The sequence below is a fragment of the Callorhinus ursinus genome, unplaced genomic scaffold (assembly GCF_003265705.2).
Source record: "Callorhinus ursinus isolate GAN/ISIS: 27379988/994484 unplaced genomic scaffold, GSC_fseal_2.0 scaffold4, whole genome shotgun sequence".
Lineage (NCBI taxonomy): Eukaryota > Metazoa > Chordata > Mammalia > Carnivora > Otariidae > Callorhinus > Callorhinus ursinus.
This window is the reverse complement of record NW_027397066.1, coordinates 32,391,962-32,413,179: the sequence shown is the minus strand read 5'-3', so window position 1 is coordinate 32,413,179 and position 21,218 is coordinate 32,391,962. Positions and strand designations below refer to the sequence as shown.

At 37.2% G+C, this 21,218-nt stretch overlaps 1 protein-coding gene across 1 annotated transcript in view; it reads right to left on the bottom strand.

Moving 5' to 3' along the window:
* KLB (klotho beta) overlaps nt 1-2,689 on the bottom strand; it is a 36,470-nt gene extending 33,781 nt beyond the window's left edge. Inside the window, exon 1 of the mRNA XM_025887711.2 lies at nt 1,833-2,689. Within this exon, the coding sequence (XP_025743496.1) occupies nt 1,833-2,657 (825 nt within the window). The 5' untranslated portion in view covers nt 2,658-2,689. The remainder of the gene's footprint in view (nt 1-1,832) is intronic.
* Between the last annotated feature and the right edge of the window lie 18,529 nt (nt 2,690-21,218).

Genomic DNA, 21,218 nt, shown 5'->3' with positions numbered 1-21,218 from the left:
TTCTTCCTGTGTATTTTTTTTATCAGATAGCCAGTTTTCAAGGCTTTAAAATAACCACTAAAATATATTGTTCATGAAAATTCCAATTGTTAACATTTTTCCAGGTAACTGAAAACTTTTCAACAATTGAGAACATTTTTCTTTATAAGGTTAAATAAACATATATGTACATGTATTTGCCTATTTAACTTTAAAAAGACTATATAAAAGACCACCAACAGTAGCTTCCTCGAGGTTGAAATTGTCAGGTAGAGAGGGAGAGAGGAATTTAACTTTTTCACTTTATACCCTCTGGTACCATCTGATGTTTCTCAATCTACACAAGCATGTAGTATATATGAATGCATACATTTTAATAATTTAAATAACTAGATAGAAGGAATATTTTTCTAACTTATATATGCATAATCTTCATAGTAAATAGCTATAAGTTTTCTCCCCTTTAAGGTCCTACTTGCCAAATCACAGTACACCCTCACGTTAATCATATGTTCTATAGACAACTCTAATCAAAGGTATGTAAATGACCTTGAACTCATAACGCAATCTGTTTACTGCAAAGGCAGATGTGACTGAACCATAGTACAACACACATGTATAATAGCCCAGAAAGTTCAAAAAGAAAAGAAGGGTGGGTAGATATTTTTGTATGTGCAAATTTAGACACGGAGTAATTTTATGTTCCTATACATTTTTTCTACTTCTACACATTTCACATTTGATTATCAAAAATCAAATTACTCCTCCTAACACATTATGAAACACTACTAATAAAGTGTCTTCATTTTCAAAATGTAACAGGTGTCCAGAGTAATTTGTTTTCCCCAAGGAAACTGTTTGGCTCAAGAAGTTTAACCTGATTCTAGATATTAGCTTCAATGTGAAGTGAAGTCTCTTTAAAATCCCTGAAAGATTGCTCTTTTAAAAACATTCTTAATAAAGACATTCGGTGTTTAATTATGTTGTCCTTTATAAATTAATTCATTTAATCCCACTTAGCTTCAGTTTCCTTATCTTTAAAAGGGGGATACTAATAGGACCTAGTTCATAAAGTTATGATGAGGATTAAATGTGATAATGCACACAGAATGCTTAGTATAGTCTGTGGTACATAGTAAGCATCCAACCAATATTTGCTATTATTTTGCTTACATTTTCACCATTGTTTTAGTAATTTTAACATCTTCCAACATTAACTCCAGTTCTTAAAACATACTGAGTACCGCATGTTCTTCCCAGTTTTTATATTACTAGTTTAATTTTAACTCTTAGAACAGTTAGCCTCATCTTTTCTGCCATGTAACAGATAAAACCAACTGTGAAATACATTTATCTCAATTCCTATATTTAATATGTATCAGTTAGTTAACATGTCTTTAGCTTATTATTGCTAAGTATCACGAAGAATAGCAATACAAACAACAAATGGTGATTAGAAAAGGTCATGCCATAAAATAATTCTGAAATGGCTGCACATTGTCGGAAAAAGTTTTCAGCAATTAGATTTCTAAAGTACTGGTTTTTCACCGAATGAAAGTAAACTCATATTCTCACACTCTAATGTATACTTGTAGATTTTAAGAGTTAAAAAATTGTAAAATCGCGACCTTGAAGGAAAATAATTGGCTTAATACATTATCAAGAGCTTAGACAAATAAAACACGACCTGAAGGGTGAAATTCGAGGCTAGAGCTTGTGAGTTAGACTACAATTAGTTGAGTTGATATCAATAAAAAGAATTGTTTAAACACAAGATACATTTCTTAGTGTTTCTTTTTAACTCCTGCTCCTTAACATTCTGAAGCTATTACAGGAAGCCAGCCGTACAGTACCTTGATTAGGTTGTGTCCCACAGTGTAGACAGCTGCTAAGTTTCCCCTCTCTCCAGGCGCGTGCATACCTGTCCCATACCCATGCCAAGCAACTAGATATGGATTGTGAATTGTAATCCAATATTTGACACGGTCCCCAAACATCTGGAAACAGTAGGTGGCATAGTCATTGAAGATATCTGTTATGGTTTCATTTTTCCAACCCCCATATTTTTCTTGTAGCGCCAGAGGCAAATCCCAATGGTATAAAGTCACCACAGGTTCAATGTTCCTAAGTACTAAAGCATCGAGAAGAGTATTGTAGTACTGGAGACCTTTTGCATTGGCAACTGCTGCTATCCCATCGGGGAAAAGCCTTGGCCAGGAAATTGAGAATTGATAAAAAGAAACTCCGATAAAATCCAGGGCTGATAAGTCTTTTTCCAGAAAAATGTAACTGTCACTGGAACTATTCATGCTGTTGACATTTTGAAGGTGTGTTTGGATGAAATGATCCCAGATAGAGGGTCCTTTTCCATCTGTCTTCCAATTCCCTTCCACTTGAAATGCTCCAGTCCCAACGCCCCAGAAAAAGTTTTTAGGAAAAGTGTCATAGAGAAACAGCTGACTTTCATTTACCGGACTAAAATGAGGAGTTTTAGACCATATAGCTCTTCCGTCTCCAGTGAATCCAGTAACAGCTCTTAGGAGAATAAATGCCGACAGGATGACAGATCTTTGCAGCCCGCGGTTGCACATTGTTTTCCTATAGTGTGTGTTTCTTTCATCCGTGCTGAGGAAAATCCATTCATTCCCTGGAGATCCAGCCGCACAGCCTGGCTTCATTTGGTACTAACTGCTCGCCTGTCTTATCATCGCTTCAGTAACAGCTTGTGATTGTAAAGCTCTGTCAATGATTAGCTTGAACTGTGAGACTTAGGATGGGTCATGGAGAGCAACGTAATTTGAGGGAGGTTTCCTTCCCTCTTACTATGGGAAAAATGATATGAAAAACGCATCACCCATAGTAGTCTGAATGCGTAACTAAAATGTAGATAAACAATGAAAAATGCCGTATTCCCTCTGGAGCCTTTCATATGGACCCAAATCTTTTCTGAATGTTGGAACGTTACTGAATAAAGTTTATACCTTTTCTATGTTCCTAGTTTTTGAGTGGTGATTTTATTATTTCACGTTTCAGGAGAAGCAAAACAAATAAGTAGCATTCCTATGTGCCGATAACCCAGAATTAGAAAATACAATAAGGTGTTACACCTCCACAGAAATTATAACACATCTAAGAATAATCTTACCAAATGCTACCCATGTGAAGACAATTATAAAAATGTATTGATAAATTTGAGAGAAATGAATGAAGAAGTATATAGCACTTTCTGGGTGGAAACACTGAATATTTTCCCATTTAATTTATACATTTAAATGCACTTTCAACCTAAATCCTCTCATCCCAAATTTGAGTCCAACAAAATTACTGAGAAGGTTCACTTGACAAATAGTCAATATTTACCAATAAAAAAAAAGAAAAGAAAAAACCCTGAAAAAGAAAATAGTGAAGGCATAGAGTACCTTTAGATATGAAAACATTAAAAAAAAAAAAGCACAACTTAAACAGCATGATTCTGGAATAAGAAGAAAGAGAAGGAAAATACTGTACAGAATCCATAGCCTCCAGACAACTTTCTAAAAATTTAATCTTTTAAATATCTGAAGTATCCCATACTAATGAAAGGCAGAGTGGCTAATAGTTTGGCCTCTGGAATCAGACTGCGGGTAGGTTTAAATATAGCTGTATGACTAGGGACAAGTTACTTAACCGTTCTGCACCCCAGTTTCCTGTTAAGTAAGACAAGGAGCAATACTGGCATCTACTGCATGGATGATTGTGAGAATTAAGTGAGTTAATACAGGTAAAGCACTTAGAAGAGACACTGACCCATAATCAGTGCCCAATAAACATTCTTATTTCTATGTGAAAAGGAAGGATTATTCAGAAAGTGATGCCAAGATTCAGCATAAAAGATGCTATATTCTGGCTCCTGCCCACATCTTAAACTTCACTCCTCTTCAGTTAACTACACGTGGTACGCTTCCCTTCAGCCATAACAAACCACGCTGAGTAAGTTGGACACACGTGGAGTGCTCACATCCTGTGTCTTGATATTGTGCTCTCTGCGTAGGATGTGTCCCCCCCTGCCCCTTCAGATTCTAGCTCAGGTCCATGTGTTCTTCAAAATGGCAGTATCTCCTCAAAAAAAAAAAAAAAAAAAAAAAAAGAAAGAAAGAAAGACTTTCCGGCTTCCTAATTTGTTTTGAATTACTTATTTATTTAAATTAAAAACATTTACAGTTTATTAATCCTCTTGTGAAACATCTGCACAATCAGTGTAGATAGTCACTGCAGAATCTTTGCTCCTTCTGCGTCTGATCCCCAGCTCACTTTTTACCAGCACCAACATTCGCCTTGGCAGTCCCCCTGACTTTCTTCATTCTGTTTTGCATTCCTTTCACTGCTTCCTTGACGTCTGTTTCTTCTCATACTGGCCAAGTCTATATCTGGGTTCATTTTTGGAGGTGTAATCTAAGAAATCATAAATCAGGCTAAAGTCAGTTGTCTTCCCATCACCAAAATAGGCTCTGGATACAAATACAAAGATGATATCTGGTGTAGTCTTGTACATTTTGGCTAGTTTTTCCCTGAATTTCTGTCTGAGGTACTGTTGTATTCCCTGGGTGAAGTAGTCAGTTGGTCATGAACTTCCTGGTCTGGATAGTAACCATGTCGTTCATGATGGTGGTTGATCCTCAGGCAGCCAGAGAGGAAATCAGACAGTTTGATTTGATATATCAAATCTCCTTGTTCCGTGTTCCCATGGCAGCCCATACTTTCTCTGTTATGACACTTATCACACAATAAATTTATCTAAAGATTTTATTTATTTATTTGACAGAGAGAGAGACAGTGAGAGAGGGAACACAAGCAGGGAGAGTGGGAGAGGGAGAAGGAGGCTTCCTGCTGAGCAGGGAGCCCAATATAGGACTTGATCCCAGGACCCTGGGATCATGACCTGAGCCGAAGGCAGATGCTTAACGACTGAGCCACCTAGGTGCCCCTACAATAAATTTATCTATAACTCCTGTTTGACTTAAATTTCTCTCTCAGTCTCTCTTTTCTAAAAACGAGGGCCATGACTGGTCCCTATAGAATATGTGGGCTAGTAGTCACTAAAGTTGAATGAATGTGCCTATAGTATGTATACCTCTATCACTGCATTTATCACATAATCCTGGAATTGTTTGTCTCCTCCACCAGCCTGTAAAAATGTCTCTTATCTAAATTTTTATCATCACTTATCTGAGTAAATGCTTAATCATTAAATGAATGAATGGAGTTGATGCAATTAATTCACTATAAAATATTTTTTCCAGATTTGTTGAGATGTAATTGACATGTAACATTGTATTAGTTTAGATGTACAGCATAATGATTCGATATATGTATATATTGTGAACTGATTACCAAAAATAAAATTTTTAAATGTGATAATTTACAACCTCACAAATATATTTAATTAAAAAATATATAGCTACAGAAAGCTAGGAGAAAAGTGGAAGCAAATATTAAATTACATAAATATATCATTTATATAATGATATTTATTTACTTATATATGAGCTTATATAAATAATTTAACTATAATTAAAATATATGGAAAAAATTGAAAGGCAAATAACAAACTTGGAAAATATTAGAGCAAATCTAGAAGGCAAACGGCCAACTTTTTATTATATAAGTAACTCAGGCAAATCAATAAGAAAAACACTCTAAATTAGAGAAATGGCCAAACATGAATAAAAAATATGCAAAAGAGGAAGTGTAACTGTCTAGCTAAAGAAAAAAATTTAAATAACCAGCAATTAAAAACACATATAGGGTGCCTGGGTGGCTCAGTTGGTTGGGCGACTGCCTTCGGCTCAGGTCATGATCCTGGAGTCCCGGGATAGAGTCCCGCATCGGCTCCCTGCTCAGCAGGGAGTCTGCTTCTCCCTCTGACCCTCACCCCTCTCATGTGCTCTCTCTCTCTCTCATTCTCTCTCTCAAATAAATAAACAAAATCTTTAAAAAAAAAACACATATAAAAATAACTCTAGGAGTGCCTGGCTGGCTAGGTGGTAGAGCATGCAACTCTTGATCTCGGACTTGTAGGTTTGAGCCCCACTTTGGGCAGAGATATTACTTAAAAATAAAATTAAAAAAAAAAACAACAACCAAACTCCAAATATTTTCTCTTATTAAATTAGCAAGAATAAAAGTAAGTGATGAAAATTGCAGTTAATGAGATTGTAAGACATTGCTGATTAGAACATGAATCGGTACAATACTTAAGGAAAGCAATTTTCCAATATATAATTAACCTTAGATTTTTTTCATGTCTTAATTCAATGATATTAGAAATTTATCATAATAAATTATTCTAGGGATACCTGGGTGGCTCAGTTGTTGTGCATCTGCCTTTGGCTCAGGTCATGATCCCAGGGTCCTGGGATTGAGCCCCGCATCAGGCTCCCTGCTTGGCGGGAAGCCTGCTTCTCCCTCTCCCACTCCCACTCCCCCTGCTTGTGTTCCCTCTCTCGCTGTGTCTCTCTTTGTCAAATGAATAAATAAGATCTTTAAAAAAAATAATAAATTATTCTAAATACATAAAATGCCATAGGTGCAAATATTTTATAGTAGTGTTATTTATGACAGTAAAATTTTTAAATAATTTATTTATGAGATTTTATTTATTTATTACTATTTTTAAAGATTTTATTTATTTATTTGACAAAGAGCAGCACAAGCAGGGGGAGCGGCAGGCAGAGGGAGAGGGAGAAGCAGGCTCCCCACTGAGCAGAGAGCCTGACACATGGCTCAATCCCAGGACCCTGGGATCATGTCCTGGGTTGAAGACAGATGCTTAACCAACGGAGCCAGCCAGGCACCCAAAATTCGAAATGATTTAAAGATTCATTCAGAGGGGAATAATTACTAAGGCATGGAATATCCATTTGCTAAAACATCATAGAGTCATTAACATTTTCTTTGTTTTTTAATATTTATTTACTTATTTTAGAGAGAGAAAAAGAGAGGGAGAGACAGCATGAGCAGACAGAAGGAGAGGGAGAGAAATCATCAAGCAGGCTCCTCACTGAGTGTGGTGCCCAATGGGGGCTTGATCCCAGGACATTGACATCATGACCTGAGTCAGATGCTTAAGTGACTGAGCCACCCAGGTGACCCTATCCTAAACATTTTAATGTCACTAAATATTCTTTGAAAATGTAGGGGTGCCTGGGTGGCTCAGTCTGTTCAATGTCTGACTCTTGATTTTGGCTCAGGTCATGATCTCAGGGTGGTGAGATCCAGCCCTGTGTTGGGCTCCACACTCAGCATGAAGTCTGCTTCTCTCTACCTCTCTCTCTTCCTTGCCTTTACCCCCATTTATGCTCTCTCTCTCTCTAAAATAAATAAATAAATCTTAAAAAAAGTGTTTAGGATAAAAAACTAACTGGGGGCACCTGGGCGGCTCAGTTGGTATGGAGCCCTGTGTCCGGCTCCAGGCTTAGCCCAGAGTCAGCTTGCTCTCCTCCCTCCCCCTTTCCTTCCCCCTCTGCCTCTCTGCACATACATGCATGCTCTCTCTGTCTCTGTCTCTCTCTCTCAAGTAAATAAATAAATAAATAAATAAATAAATAAAATCTTTAAAAAAGAAAAAACTAACTGAAAAAAATCCAGATAATAAATCAAATAATCAGTATGATTATAATTATGTAATAAAAGCAATAACCAATATATAGAATTGTAAGAAAATACCCACATTTTGCTATATTGTGTTTGGATAATGAACAATAGGTTATAGTTATTCTCCTTCTTTTACATATTTAATTTTAATTTTTAATAAAAATATTTTTTAACTCGATTTTTTTTTTTTTAGGTAAGCTCTATGCCCAATGTGGGGCTTGAACTCATGACCCCGAGATTAAGAGTCACATGATCTACCAACTAACCCAGACAGGTGCCCCTAATTAATTAATTATTTATTTATATATTTACTTTTTTCAGATTTATTTATTTATTTGAGAGAGAGAGAGGGAGAGAGAACATGTGAGTGGGGGGAGGGGCAGAGGAAGAGAATCTTCAAGCAGACTCTCCACTGAGCATGGAGCCTGACACTGGGCTCGATTTCATGACTCACAAGCTCATGACCTGAGTCGAAACCAAGAGTTGGATGCTGGGTGCCTGGGTGGCTCAGTTGGTTAAGCGACTGCCTTCGGCTCAGGTCATGATCCTGGGGTCCTGGGATCGAGCCCCACATCAGGCTCCTGGCTCAGTGGGGAGCCTGCTTCTCCCTCTCCCTCTGCCTCTCTCCCTGCTCATGCTCTCTCTCTCTCTCTGTGTATCTCTGTGTCTCAGATGAATAAATAAATCTTAAAAAAAATAAAATAAAAATAAATGTCTAAGAAAAAAAATAGTATCTACCAGGTACCAGTGAGTGGGACAGACATATGAGCTCTAGGAATTCTATACCCAAAACATCTCTTCATAAGACTTCATACAGATGACAGAAGTTTACAGCAGGAAGGGTCCTTAGAAATCATCTAGTTCAGTGTTTTATTTTAAAAATAAGGGTTTAGAGACTACTATAGTACAGAATTCATCCTTCATTTATTCATTTCACAGATCTTTATTGAGTATCAATAAAGTGAGTGGGTCAAGCACTTTGTTGGAGGTTGGGATTTAAAATTGAAGATGTTGGTGAGAAAGTGGAGAACAGGGAACCCTTCTGCAGGGTTGGTGGGAATGTACATTGGTGCAGCCACTGTGGAAACAACATGAAGATTTCTCAAAAAATTAAAAGTAGAAATACCATACAATCCAGTAATTTCACTACTGGATATTTACCCAAAGAAAACAAAAACACTAATTTGAAAAGATATATGTACCCCTGTATTTATTACAGCATTATTTACAATAGCCAAAATATGAATACAGTCCAGGTTTCCATCAATAGGTGAATGGCTATTCACACACACACACACACACACACACATATACACACATATATATACAATGGAATATTACTCAGGTATAAAAAAGGATGAGATCTTGCCATTTGTGACAACATGGATAGACCTGAGGGTATTATGCTAAGTGAAAGAAGTCAGACAGAGAAAGACAAATATCACATGATTTCACTTATAAGTGGAATCTAAAAAACAAAACAAATGAATAAACAAACAAAAAGCAGAAATAGTCGCATAAATACAGAGAACAAACTGAAGGTTGCCAGAGAATAGGAGGATGGGGTCTAGGGAAAAGGAGTGAAGGGAAGTGGGAGATAGGGGCTTTCAGTTATGGAATGAATAAGTCATGGGAATAAAAGTACAGCATAGGGAATATAATCAGTGTAATACTGTTGTGTGGTGACAGATGGTAGCTACACTTGCGATGAGTGGAGCATAATGTATACATTTGTTGAATCACCATGTTGTACACCTGACACTACTCTAACTACTGTGTGTCAACTATGCCTCAATTAAAAAATAGAAATAGATAAATAAACAAGTAAATTGGATATGTTACAGTATTCACAAATTTTATAGAAAAACATAGGAGGGATATATAAGCCAGTGGGATGTGTGCATGCGTGCATGCATGTAAGTGTGTAGGTGGGAGATGGAGTAGAGGTGCCTGAAAACTCTTAAGTCCTAAACAAAATGAAGAATGATGAGATGTTAGCCAGAAGAAAGAGAGAAAAAGGAAGGGAGACTATCCCATATAGATGGAGTAGCATAGTGGAAGTCCCTGAGATGAAGAAGTTTGACAAGTGGTTCAGGACACCCAGGTCTTAAGAGTTAGTAGGGAATGGCAAGAAATGATTTGCAGAGATGGGCAGAAGCCAGATCATAAAGGACTTCATGAACCATGTTACTGGAATTTAGGCTTTATCTTGAGGGAGATAGGCCACCATTGAAAATATTTCAAGTATGTAAGTTAGTGTAATACTGTACAAATAGACTCCAAAATATGAAGTCGAGGCCCAAATAGAAGGTCATTTGTCACACATTTGTCTGAAGAAGGAGTTCCCTGTTTTCCAGTGTCTCATCTCCGTGATTCAGAGACCCAGGGCACTTATGGCTGTAGTTCTGCTACCCCCGAAGACCTCACAAGAGTCTTACCCCCTGAGCTCAGCAGGTAGAAGTGGAAATCTTCCGAAAAGCGTTGGCCTGGAAGTAGTGTACACAATTTCTAATTACATTCCACTGGAAAACACTAGTCACGGGGCCACCCCTAGAGGCAAGGTAGGTGACACGAATTCCCTGCCTGGGCAATCACCAATCAATCTATAGTTAATGCTATGGAAGGGGGAGCATACATTTTAGTGTTTAGCTGGTGTTCTCTGCCACAAGAGAGTGACACGATTAGATCTGTTTTTTAAGAGAATCACTCTGGCAATGAGTGCAGGGAGTGGGTACTGTTGGAGGTGGGGAGCGTGTGTTAATCTGAGTAAAAAATGATGTGGCTTAACAAAGGTAGTACCATTGTAGATGGAGAGAAAGAGACAAGTTCAGGAACTAGTTGGAAGAAAATATCACCTGGCCTCAGTAACCAAATGGATGTTGAGACTGAGTTTAGGAGAAGAAAGAGTCAATGATGACCCAGATTTCTGACTTGGGCAACTGGGTGAAACTGAGAACACGGTAGACTTTGAAAAGGAGATGGTAGGGTGGGAGGATGGTCTCGGTGGCTCAGTTGGCTAAGCATCTGACTTTTGATCTCAGCTCAAGTCTTGATCTCAGGGTCATGAGTTCAAGCCCCGGGCTGGCCTTGTTGGTGGGCATGGAGCCTACTTTAAAAAGAAAAAAGAAGATGGTATTTTAAATATGTTAAAACTGAGTTTGGGGTATTAAGTATCCAATGTGCAGGTAGCTATTTGAGACTAACGTTTGAGGAGAGATCTTTTTGGAAAGTATAATGTGGACATTATCAGTATATAGACAATGGTTGAAGTTCTGAAAATAAATGGAGATTAATCATGTAGTAAGATGTAAAAATGTAATTTTTCTCAAGTTTTTAAAAACATTTTTTATTGTATAAAAATATATAACATAAAATTTACCATTTTAACCTTTTTCAAAAAGTAAACTCTACGTCCAATGTGGGGTTTGAACTCGTGACCCCCAGATGAAGAGTTGCATGCTCTACGAACTGAACCAGCCAGGTGCCCCCCATTTTAACAATTTTTATATGTACAGTTCAGTGGCATTAAGTACATTCACAGTGTTGTGCAACTGTTACAACCATCCATCTCCAGAACTCTTTCATCTTCCCAAACTGGAACTCTGCCTCCATTAAATGATAACTCCCCATTTTCCCTTCCCTTAGACCCTGGCATCCACCAATCTACTTTCTGTGTCTCTATGAATTTGACTATTCCAGGTTCCTCATGAAAGTATAATCATATTATACTTGTATTTTGTGTCTGGTTTATTTCATTTAGCATATGAAAATCCATGTTGTGGCAGGTGTCAGAATTTAATTCCGTTTTAAGGCTGAATAATATTTCATTGTATGGATACACCACATTTTGTTTATTCATTTATCTGTTGATCATTTGGGTTGTTTCTTCCTTTTGGCTATTGTGAATAATGCTGCTATGAACATGACTGTTTAAGTATCTGCTAGGGTTCCTGTTTTTAATTCTTTGGAGTATATAACCAGAAGTGGAATTGTTAGATCATATGGTAATTCTATGTTTAATTTTTGAGGAATTGCCATACAGTTTTCCAGTCTCCATTTTTGTTGTGCATCAGAATCACTTCTTTTTTTTTTTTAAGATTTTATTTATTTATTTGACAGAGAGAGACACAGTGAGAGAGGGAACACAAGCACGGGGAGTGGGAGAGGGAGAAGCAGGCTTCCCGCTGAGCAGGGAGCCCGATGTGGGACTCGATCCCAGGAACCTGGGATCATGACCTGAGCCGAAGGCAGATGCTTAACAACTGAGCCAACCAGGTGCCCCTCAGAATCACTTCTTGAGCTTTAAGAAATACCACATACTCAGTCTCCATCTCTGGAGACTGATTAGATCTGAGTAGATACCTGACTTCTGTTTCTTTTTAGAATTCATATTTTATTTTATTGTTATTATTCGTTTTTACAAAGATGGCGTTTCTTTTTTTTTTTTTTTAAGGTTTTATTTATTTACTTGACAGAAAGAGACACAGCGAGAGAAGGAACACAGCAGGGGGAGTGGGAGAGGGAGAAGCAGGCTTCCCGCGGAGCAGGGAGCCTGATGCGGGGCTCGATCCCAGGACCCTGGGATCACGACCTGAGCCGTAGGCAGACGCTTAACGACTGAGCCACTCAGGCGCCCCGAGTCTGTTTTTCAATTTGTCTCTTTTTTCCTTTGTTCATTTGTTTTGCTTCTTAAATTCCACATATGAGTGAAATCATATGATATTTATCTTTCTCTGACTGACTTATTTCACTGGCATTATGCCTTCTAGATTCATTCATGTTGTTGCAAATGGCAAGATTTCATTCTTTTTTTTTAATTTTTAATTTTTTTAAGTCAGTCTTTTTTTATGACTGAATAATATTCCATTACCACGTCTTCTTTATCCTTTCATCCACTGGTGGACACTTGGGCTGCTTCCATATTTTGTTTATGATAAATTATGCTGCAATAAACATAGGGGTGCATATATTTTTTTGAGTTGGTGTTTTTGTATTCTTTGGGTAAATACCCAGTAGTGGAATTACCGGATCATGTGGTAATTCTGTTTTTAACTTTTTGAGGAAACTTCATGCTGTTTTCCACAGTGGCTTCATCAGTGTATGTTCCCACCAACAGCGCATGAGTTTTCCCTTGTCTCCACATCCTTGTGAATACTTGTTGTTTTTTGTGTTTTGGATTTAGTCATTCTGACAGATGTGAAGTGATATCTCACATGGTTTTTTTATTTGCATTTCCCTGATGATGAGTGATGTTGAGCATCTTTTCATGTGTCTGTTGGCCATCTGTATGTCTTCTTTGGAAAATTTCTTTCATGTCTTCTGTTATTTTAATTGGATTATTTGTTTTTTTGGTGATGAGTAATATAAGTTCTTTATATATTTTGGATATTATTAAGAGGTGGTTTTAAAAGAGTAAAAACAAGAGAATATGGAGCAAAATGTTGAGATTCCCCCCAGTTAACATTTAGAGTGTATCCTTACACACACACCTACCCCCACATGCCACACACATTTTTCATACTTTTAAAAAACATAAACATGATCACACACCACACACAGTGTTCCACAACATGCTTTATTCTCTTAATAATTTATTGTGAAGATCTTTCACTGTCAGTACACATATGTCTAGTTTAATCTTTGCAATAGATGCATAATATTCCATGGTATCGTGCACCATATTTTATTTATTTAACCATTTACCTACTGGCAAAGACTTAAGTTTTTCCATTTTTTTCTATTACAAACAATTCAGCAATTAACAACCCTGAATTAAAAATTTTGCATATGTGAGAGAGACAAGAAATTGCTAAAATTGGAATTGCTGAGCTAAGGGGTATGTACATTTTCTATGCTTATGGATATTTCCTTACTGCCATTTGGAAAGCCATAATAAATAGCTCCTACAATTAAGTGCATGAGAGCCAGTTTCCCCTACTCTCCTCAGTACTAAGTGTTACCAGTACTTCTCTTTATTTTTGTCAGGATGGTAAAGAAGACATTTCATTCTTGTATTCATTTGGGTTTCTCTGATTACTAATCTTATCATATCCTTATTGGTCCTTTGTACTTCCTCTCCTGTGGGTTGCCTTTTATCGCCTTTTTAAGCTTTCCTATTTTTTGCCTTTTTCTAATGAATTAGAAGTTCATTATAAATAAAGCATTAAATCTCTTGTCTGATATATATGTTGCAAATATTTTCTTTCTACATTTTGTCTTTTAACTCTTTTAAAACAGCTTTATTGAGATACAATTCCTATACCATACAATTAATCCACTAAAAGTATACAACTCAACCATTTTCAGTATGTTCAGGGTTGTACAACCAACAATACAATCAATTTCAGAACATTATTTAATGTTATTTTAATGTACTTACAAGTGAAAAAGTTTTTCATTTTTGTGCAAATTTACTATTCATTTCCTTTATGGTTTCTGGGCTAGGAATGCAGTCCCCACTCTAAAATTATAAAGATATCAATCGGAGAAAGACAATTATCATATGATCTCACTGATAAGGGGAATTTGAGAAACAAGACAGAGGATCATAGGGGAAGGGAGGGAAAAATGAAACAAGACGAAACCAGAGAGGGAGACAAACCATAAGAGACTCTTAATCTCAGGAAACAAACTGAGGGTTGCTGGAGTGGAGGGGGGTGGGAGGGATGGGGTGGCTGGGTGTTGGACACTGGGGAGGGTATATGTTGTGGTGAGTGCTGTGAATTGTGTAAGACTGATGAATCACAGACCTGTACCCCTGAAACAAATAATACCTTATATGTTAAAAATAAAAAAATTATAAAGATATTCTCTTATATTTTCTTTTTAGGACTTTTGTTTTCCATGTGTGGTCTTGTTAAAATTAATTTTTCTATTTATTAAGGTATTTATTCCCAAGTCCCCTTCCCCTCTTTTAACTTTTTAGTTGTTCTAGAATTTGTACATTTCCGTATTTATACTTTGCATAATATTCAGGTACTGGTATCTTTCAGTTCATGAATTTTAGACTACCTATTGATTTGCTCTTATGGTAGATAAAGATTTAGGTTTCTTATATTATCATTTCATGTTGGTAAAAAAATTTACCTTTTTGGTTAAACTGATATATAGGGTTTACCTTATCTTTACATGATTATTCATTGTGGAGTATTGTAGTACATTATGATTATGTTCTCTCGCTTTTGGGGAAGCACATTCTCCAGCAATTTCCTGAAAAAAAGTTACACAGGGAATACATTTTGGAGGGAGGGGAATTACAGGTCTTTTTCCACCACACGTTTGTTTGGTTGCTTGGTGGGGTTTAGAATTCTAGGCTGGGGATCCTTTTCATATAAATTGTTGAAGGGAGACAGAGGTGGTAGAAGCTGATGCAGCACCTCCTCCCACATCACAAGCGTTTGTAGCAGCCAGCTCCATGTTCCCTGGACTGGTTCCAAGTTCATAAGTGTGGGAGGCTGTGGTCTTGGCAGTGGTAGAAACAGCAGCACCAGCAGTTACAGTTTCCAAGTGTGACCTTAAAGCCAAAAGTCTAGTTACGGTGTCTGGCTTCATCTCTTCAGCCTTCGGCTCGTGCCCCTCCAACATACTAAGTACCAAATTAATTCCCTGTTAAAACAACATCAACAAAACCCTTTTCTGAAAAAACTTCCAGAAGGATTTCTGTTTCCTATGCTGAAGTCTAACACACATGATGTTACTGGTTGTGATTATGTCGGTAAATACTCCACACACAGCTGTTCTCTATTTTGAATTGCTAATTATCTGGAATTTCAATCTGCTTTATGTTGTTTCTGCTGACCTGCCCCTCACTTGTGGTGCTGGCGCTTAGTTATCTTTGATTATGAGTACAGGTTTCGCAGTGGTGAGGGATGATCCATATGGCTATCAGGGGGAAGAGCACTCTAGGTACATAATGAGTAGTGAGTGAAGAGTCCTTGAAACAGAATCATGTCTGGGATCTTCCAAAAATAATGAAGAGCTGTGGCTGGAGTGGAACCATTGTGAGTAGGAGGAAGTAAGTACAGAGGTAATGGGACCAGGTGGTGCAGGGGGATGGGGAGGAATTTGTTTTATACTTTTTTTTTTTTAAAGATTTTGTTTATTTATTTGAAAGAGGATGAGAGAGAGCAGAGCGGAGGGGTAGAGGGAGAAGCAGATTCCCCGCTGAGCAAGGAGCAGGATCTGGGACTCGATTCCAGGACCCTGGGATCATGACCTGAGCTGAAGGCAGACGCTTAACCGACTGAGCCACCCAGGTGCCCTTGTTTTATACTCTTACCAAGAAGAGGAGCTCTGCAAAGTTTTCAGCTGAGAGCGACACAATCTAACCACATTTGAAAAGAATCTCTCTGGATGCTGTGTTCAGACTGTTCTGTAGGTGGAACAAAAGCAGAATCAGGGCGCTCAGTCAGGAGATGATAACCAGGGGAGACATGATGGTAGCTTAGACCTGTCTGGTAGTGGTAGATGTAATGAGATTTGTTGGGGTCTGGTTGGATTTTGAAGGTGGGGCCAACAGAATTTGCTGATGGTTTGAATGTGTGTGTGGTGGTGGGGGGCTTGAGGGGGAGGATAGATAGAATGTAGAGAGCTTGAGAGTGAGCGAGCAAGAGAGAGAGAGTCAAAGATTCCTTCAAAATTTTTGGCCTGAGCAGATAGAAGGATGGAGGTGCTATTAGTTGAGATGCAGGTTTGTGAGGGAGGGTCAAGAATTTAATTTTGGACATACTAACTTCCATATATCTATTAGACAGCCAAATGGAGATGTGAAGTTGGAAAATGAATACATAACTCAGAGGTTTATAGGAAAAATCAGCAGTTGATAGAAATTTGGAAGTGTCAGTATTCAGATAGTATATAAAGTAAAGCTATGAGATTGGTTGAAGTCACCAGGTAGTGAGTAGAGAAATGGGCTCTAGGACAATCAAGTGTTAAGAAGACAAGAAAATCAGGAGCAATGAACACAATAGTCCTAGGGGTGGATGTTGAAGAAGGAAGAAACCTGGAAGACTACAGATGTCTTTGAAACCAAGTGAAGAAAGTATTTCATCAAGAAATACTTCTAGAGAGGGGCACCTGCGTTGCTCAGGTGGTTAAATGTCTGACTCTTGATTTTGCTTGGGTCGTGACCTTGGGGTTGTGAGATGGATCCCCACATCGGCTCCACACTTGGCGGGAAATTTGCTTGAGATTCTCTCTCTCGCCCTCTGCCCCTTCCCCCCTGCATGCTCTCTCTCTCTCTCTTTCCAAAATAAATAATCTTTTCTTTTTTTATTTAAATTCAATTAATTAACATATAATGTATTATTAATTTCAGAGGTACAAGCCTGTGATTCATCAGTCTTATATAATACCCAGTGCTCCTTGTATCACATGCCCTCCTTAATCTCCATCACCCAGTTACCCCATCCCTCCACCCCTTTCCCCTCCAGCAATCCTCAGTTTATTTCCTATGACTAAGAGTGTCTTATGGTTTGTCTCCCTCTCTGATTTCATCTTGTTTTATTTTTTCCTCCCTTCCCCTATGATCTTCTGTTTTGTTTCTTAAATTCCACATATGACTGAGATCATATGATAATTGTCTTTCTCTGATTGACTTCCATTTTGCTTCATGTTAACTTACATAATCATTTACAATGATCAAAACCAGGATACTCTTCTATGCTACTATTTACTGAGTATGGACCTTATTCAAATTTTACTCATTTTCCTTCTAATGTCCTTTTTCTGTCCAGGATCCCACATTGCATTTAGTTAATATGTATTTTTAGTCCTCTCCAATCTATGACAGTTCCTCAATCTTCCCTTGTCTTTCATGACCTTGACACTGTTGATGAAACCTGGTCAGTTCTTTTGTCGAATGTTTCTCAATTATGGTTTGTCTGATGTGCTCTCATGATCAGATTTAGATTATGCCACATGGTGGAAGAAGGGAAAAGTGGTGAAATTCAACTATAGTAGTGATCTTCAACATATAGTAATATTAAGTTTTGCAAATCCCACTCAAACTAAAAGAAACATTTTATAGAAAATGTCTAAGGAATCCTGGGTATTAGTGATCTGCTGTATTTACTTTACCAATTACAGTGCTTAACACCATCCTAGAGCTAATGATAATATTTATATAAAGGCATCAAACCAGGTATATTTTAAATGTTGAGTCCAAAGCACTTGACCTCATTTGTCTTAAAGCAAGATTAACTCTTTCTATAGCAGCTAGCAGTTTAAAGGTTTATTTATTTATTTGTGAGAGAGAGAGCGCGCGCATGAGTGGGGTGAGGGGCAGAGGGAGAAGCAGACTCCTGAGCAGGGAGCCCAATGTGGGGCTCAATCCCGGGACTTGATCCTGGGACTCTGGGATCATGACCCCAGGTGAAGGCTGCCCAACCAACTGAGCCACCCAGGCACCCTGTAGCTAGCAGTTTAAATGGATATGTTAAAAAGTACTGCTTATATCCTTTTTGTGGCAATGAATTAGACTTTATCTGAGAAAGATTTTTGCTGTATATTTTATGGAAGATGCGAGTTTATTGGAATTCCCTATTCTGACTCATGTTTATTTACAAGATTATTTTTTTTTACTTCTCATATACACTACTCCGTATAAACAGTGACTATATTCAATACTATTTAAATTGCATGTCAAAAAAGATGATCTGTGAGATTTCCACGGAAGTTAAAAACATTTTTATTGCAAACATTGTTGGAATATGAATGAGGGTTCTGGGTATATATTATGGAAGCTCAGATTCTCAAGAGTCTTAAAGGTCTACAATTTACAGGTATGTGGTCATTCTTACTATAGCAGCAATTTTCAAATAACTGATGGTAGTTTCCTTTATTTGCTATGCTTCATATTATTTCTATAAGGCAACAAAAACAAAAATTCTGGAATTACTTTGAGTTAAAGTGTTTGGAGAATGAAAGATTATCCTAATCATAAAATCTTTTATCACTACAAAATGCTGTTAGCATTCTTGTTGCTCTATCTATAAACACTCTTAAAATTGCCAATGAATATTTTAGGAAATGAATCCACAACTTGAGATACAGTATGTATATAACCAAGTGTGTATATCACCAGTAAAATTATATACTTTTTGTTAAGTTTGGTATTTTAAATGCAAATGTTTCTTTTAATTTAAGTGAAGATATTGATATACTTGGGAGAAAATTTTTATTATAATAATTTATAAAAATCATCAGGCAAGTTTATAATAATTTCGATTACTAAAGCATAATCAGATTAAGAAGGCTAATTGGGATATCATCCAAGAATTAAGATAAATGACATAGTGCCTAATTTCCTAAATTAGAATATATGCACTATCATGGTGACAGATTATGACTTAATGATTATGCTCATAAATGGCTTACAAGGTCAACATCATGGGGCTGAATCCGCAGTCATCATAAACACAGAAAGGGATAAGCTACCTAGTGGAATGTTTCCTATAAGGAATATGTTCCAATAAACCTTGACAAAGCAGGACATGCTAATATTTATCCAGAGGGCAGAAAGTCACATTTGTTGTTGCACAGTGAAAATTCGATTGATTTCTGTTGACTTATAAAAATCTATGTGAAAGACAATGTAATAATTGTGCTCCTGGAAAGGATTTTAAAGAGACTCCAAGTGAAGAGTTATTTCTATCACATGGATAAGTTAACTAAGGCAGTGGCATTAACACTGAGAATTTACATTGAACAGTTGTTTTCCACTTACATGTGGCAGTGGTTAGATTATAAAGGATGACCAAAATTCAGTCAGGTACTTTCTAACTAATACACAGTTTTTAGTCATTTCAGGAGGACAATGATTTATATGTTACCGAAAAAGAGTCAATTATTATAATCTACTTACAAGTTTAGAAACATACCAATAAAGATGTTAATGTCAATATTCTAACTTTTGTGGTAAAGGGTTCTTCGTTGAATGGAAACAATACTTTCACCAGTGATATACCCCTATGTGGGGGAGGGAAAGAGATCCTTGATTTTCACAAAATTCGCTTTGTTGACAAAGTTTTCCCTGAAGCCCTTTCCTTTAAGAATGAACAAGGCCAGTGAGCATCAGATAATCAGATCCAATATATAGTACATCCCTTAAAAATGTGTCTTCTTTGTGTTAGGTCTCAAATCATTATTAAAAATATTTAAGGGGTGCCTGAGTGGCTTAGTTGGGCATTTGCCTTCAGCTCAGGTCATGATCTTGGGGTCCTGGGATCAAGCCCTGCATCAGGCTCCCTGCTCACCACGGAGTCTGCTTCTCCTTCTCCCTCTGCCCCTCTCTCTCTGCTGTGTTCTCTCTTTATCTCAAATAAATCAATAAAAAAATTTTTAAAAAGTACTCAAAAATATTTTAGGCTTTCAATAGATGCCCTTAATCCTGGAAACTGCAGTGCTTATCCAATTGCTGTATTATGTTACCAATGTCACTTTACAATGAATTAATAGTCTTATTTATTCATCAGCTGGTTTGTGAAATATTTACACAAAGAAGAACTGAACTAATACCTAAGGAGAGCATGAGGAAAAACTTGATGAAAATACTTTTAAGAAAACATGCCAAGAATCTTGGTTAGCTAATGTTTTACCTCACCAATAAATGACTTTTCTATGTCTCTCTGAAATACTACCTAAAAATCAGCAGCCCTAGTGTGTTATGTTTTTTGTGTATCCTCAATTTCCTGGAAAGGCATTATTGCAGTCTTTCAATTAATACTGAGACATGGAAGTAGTTATTATCATTTTATTCTCATTGTCAAAGAGATGCCACAGAGATGGAAGGTGCACATAGGCTGGTCTCTTGCCTGGAACAAACTCAAACTAGATACTATAATCGAATAGTGCCCAGTAAGGGTTAAAATCCAGATGCAGTTATTATGGAGAAACTAATTTAATAAGAGACAGTTGTTCCCCTATAGACAAGTAAAACAGATCATATTTGGTAATGTTTTTAGCACTCTTCAGATTTCTCTGCCATGGAAAACAAATGGGTATCATATTTTGCCATAAAACACATAGTAGTCTTTTTTTTTCTTTTTGGTCAAAAAATACCAAGTGTAAGGGTGATACTATATGTTGGCTAACTGAACATAATAATAATAAAAAAAAGAATGGTGGGATCATAGCAATCTCAGGGGTTTAAAATCTTACAAAGCCTTCCCATTACACTTAGAATAAAAGTTAAACTTCTTGCTAGGGCCTAAGGCTCTGGAGGATCTCTCCCCTCACCTCCGCCCAAATCAATCTCCTATCCCTTCCAGTACCACTCATAAAACTGGCTTTCTGGCTATTCCCTGGATACGTTTAACTCGTAATCACATCAGGGCCTTTATACTTGCTGGCCCCTTCTCAAATCCATGTCCCAGCTCAATGTCTCCTACTTAGGTCACTTATTTGCAATACTTCCACACCTTCCTCCTCAGCTAGCCTCTGTCTCATTAGGCTTTATTTTCTGTGTAGCACTTACCGTTATCTGAAAGTACAGACTTTATTTTTGTCTACTTTTCTCTTTTCCTCAAAGATATAAACTTCAGGAAATCTGGGACTGTCTTATTTACTATGGGTTCCCAGCAAGCACATAAAAAAGTACTGACACACAG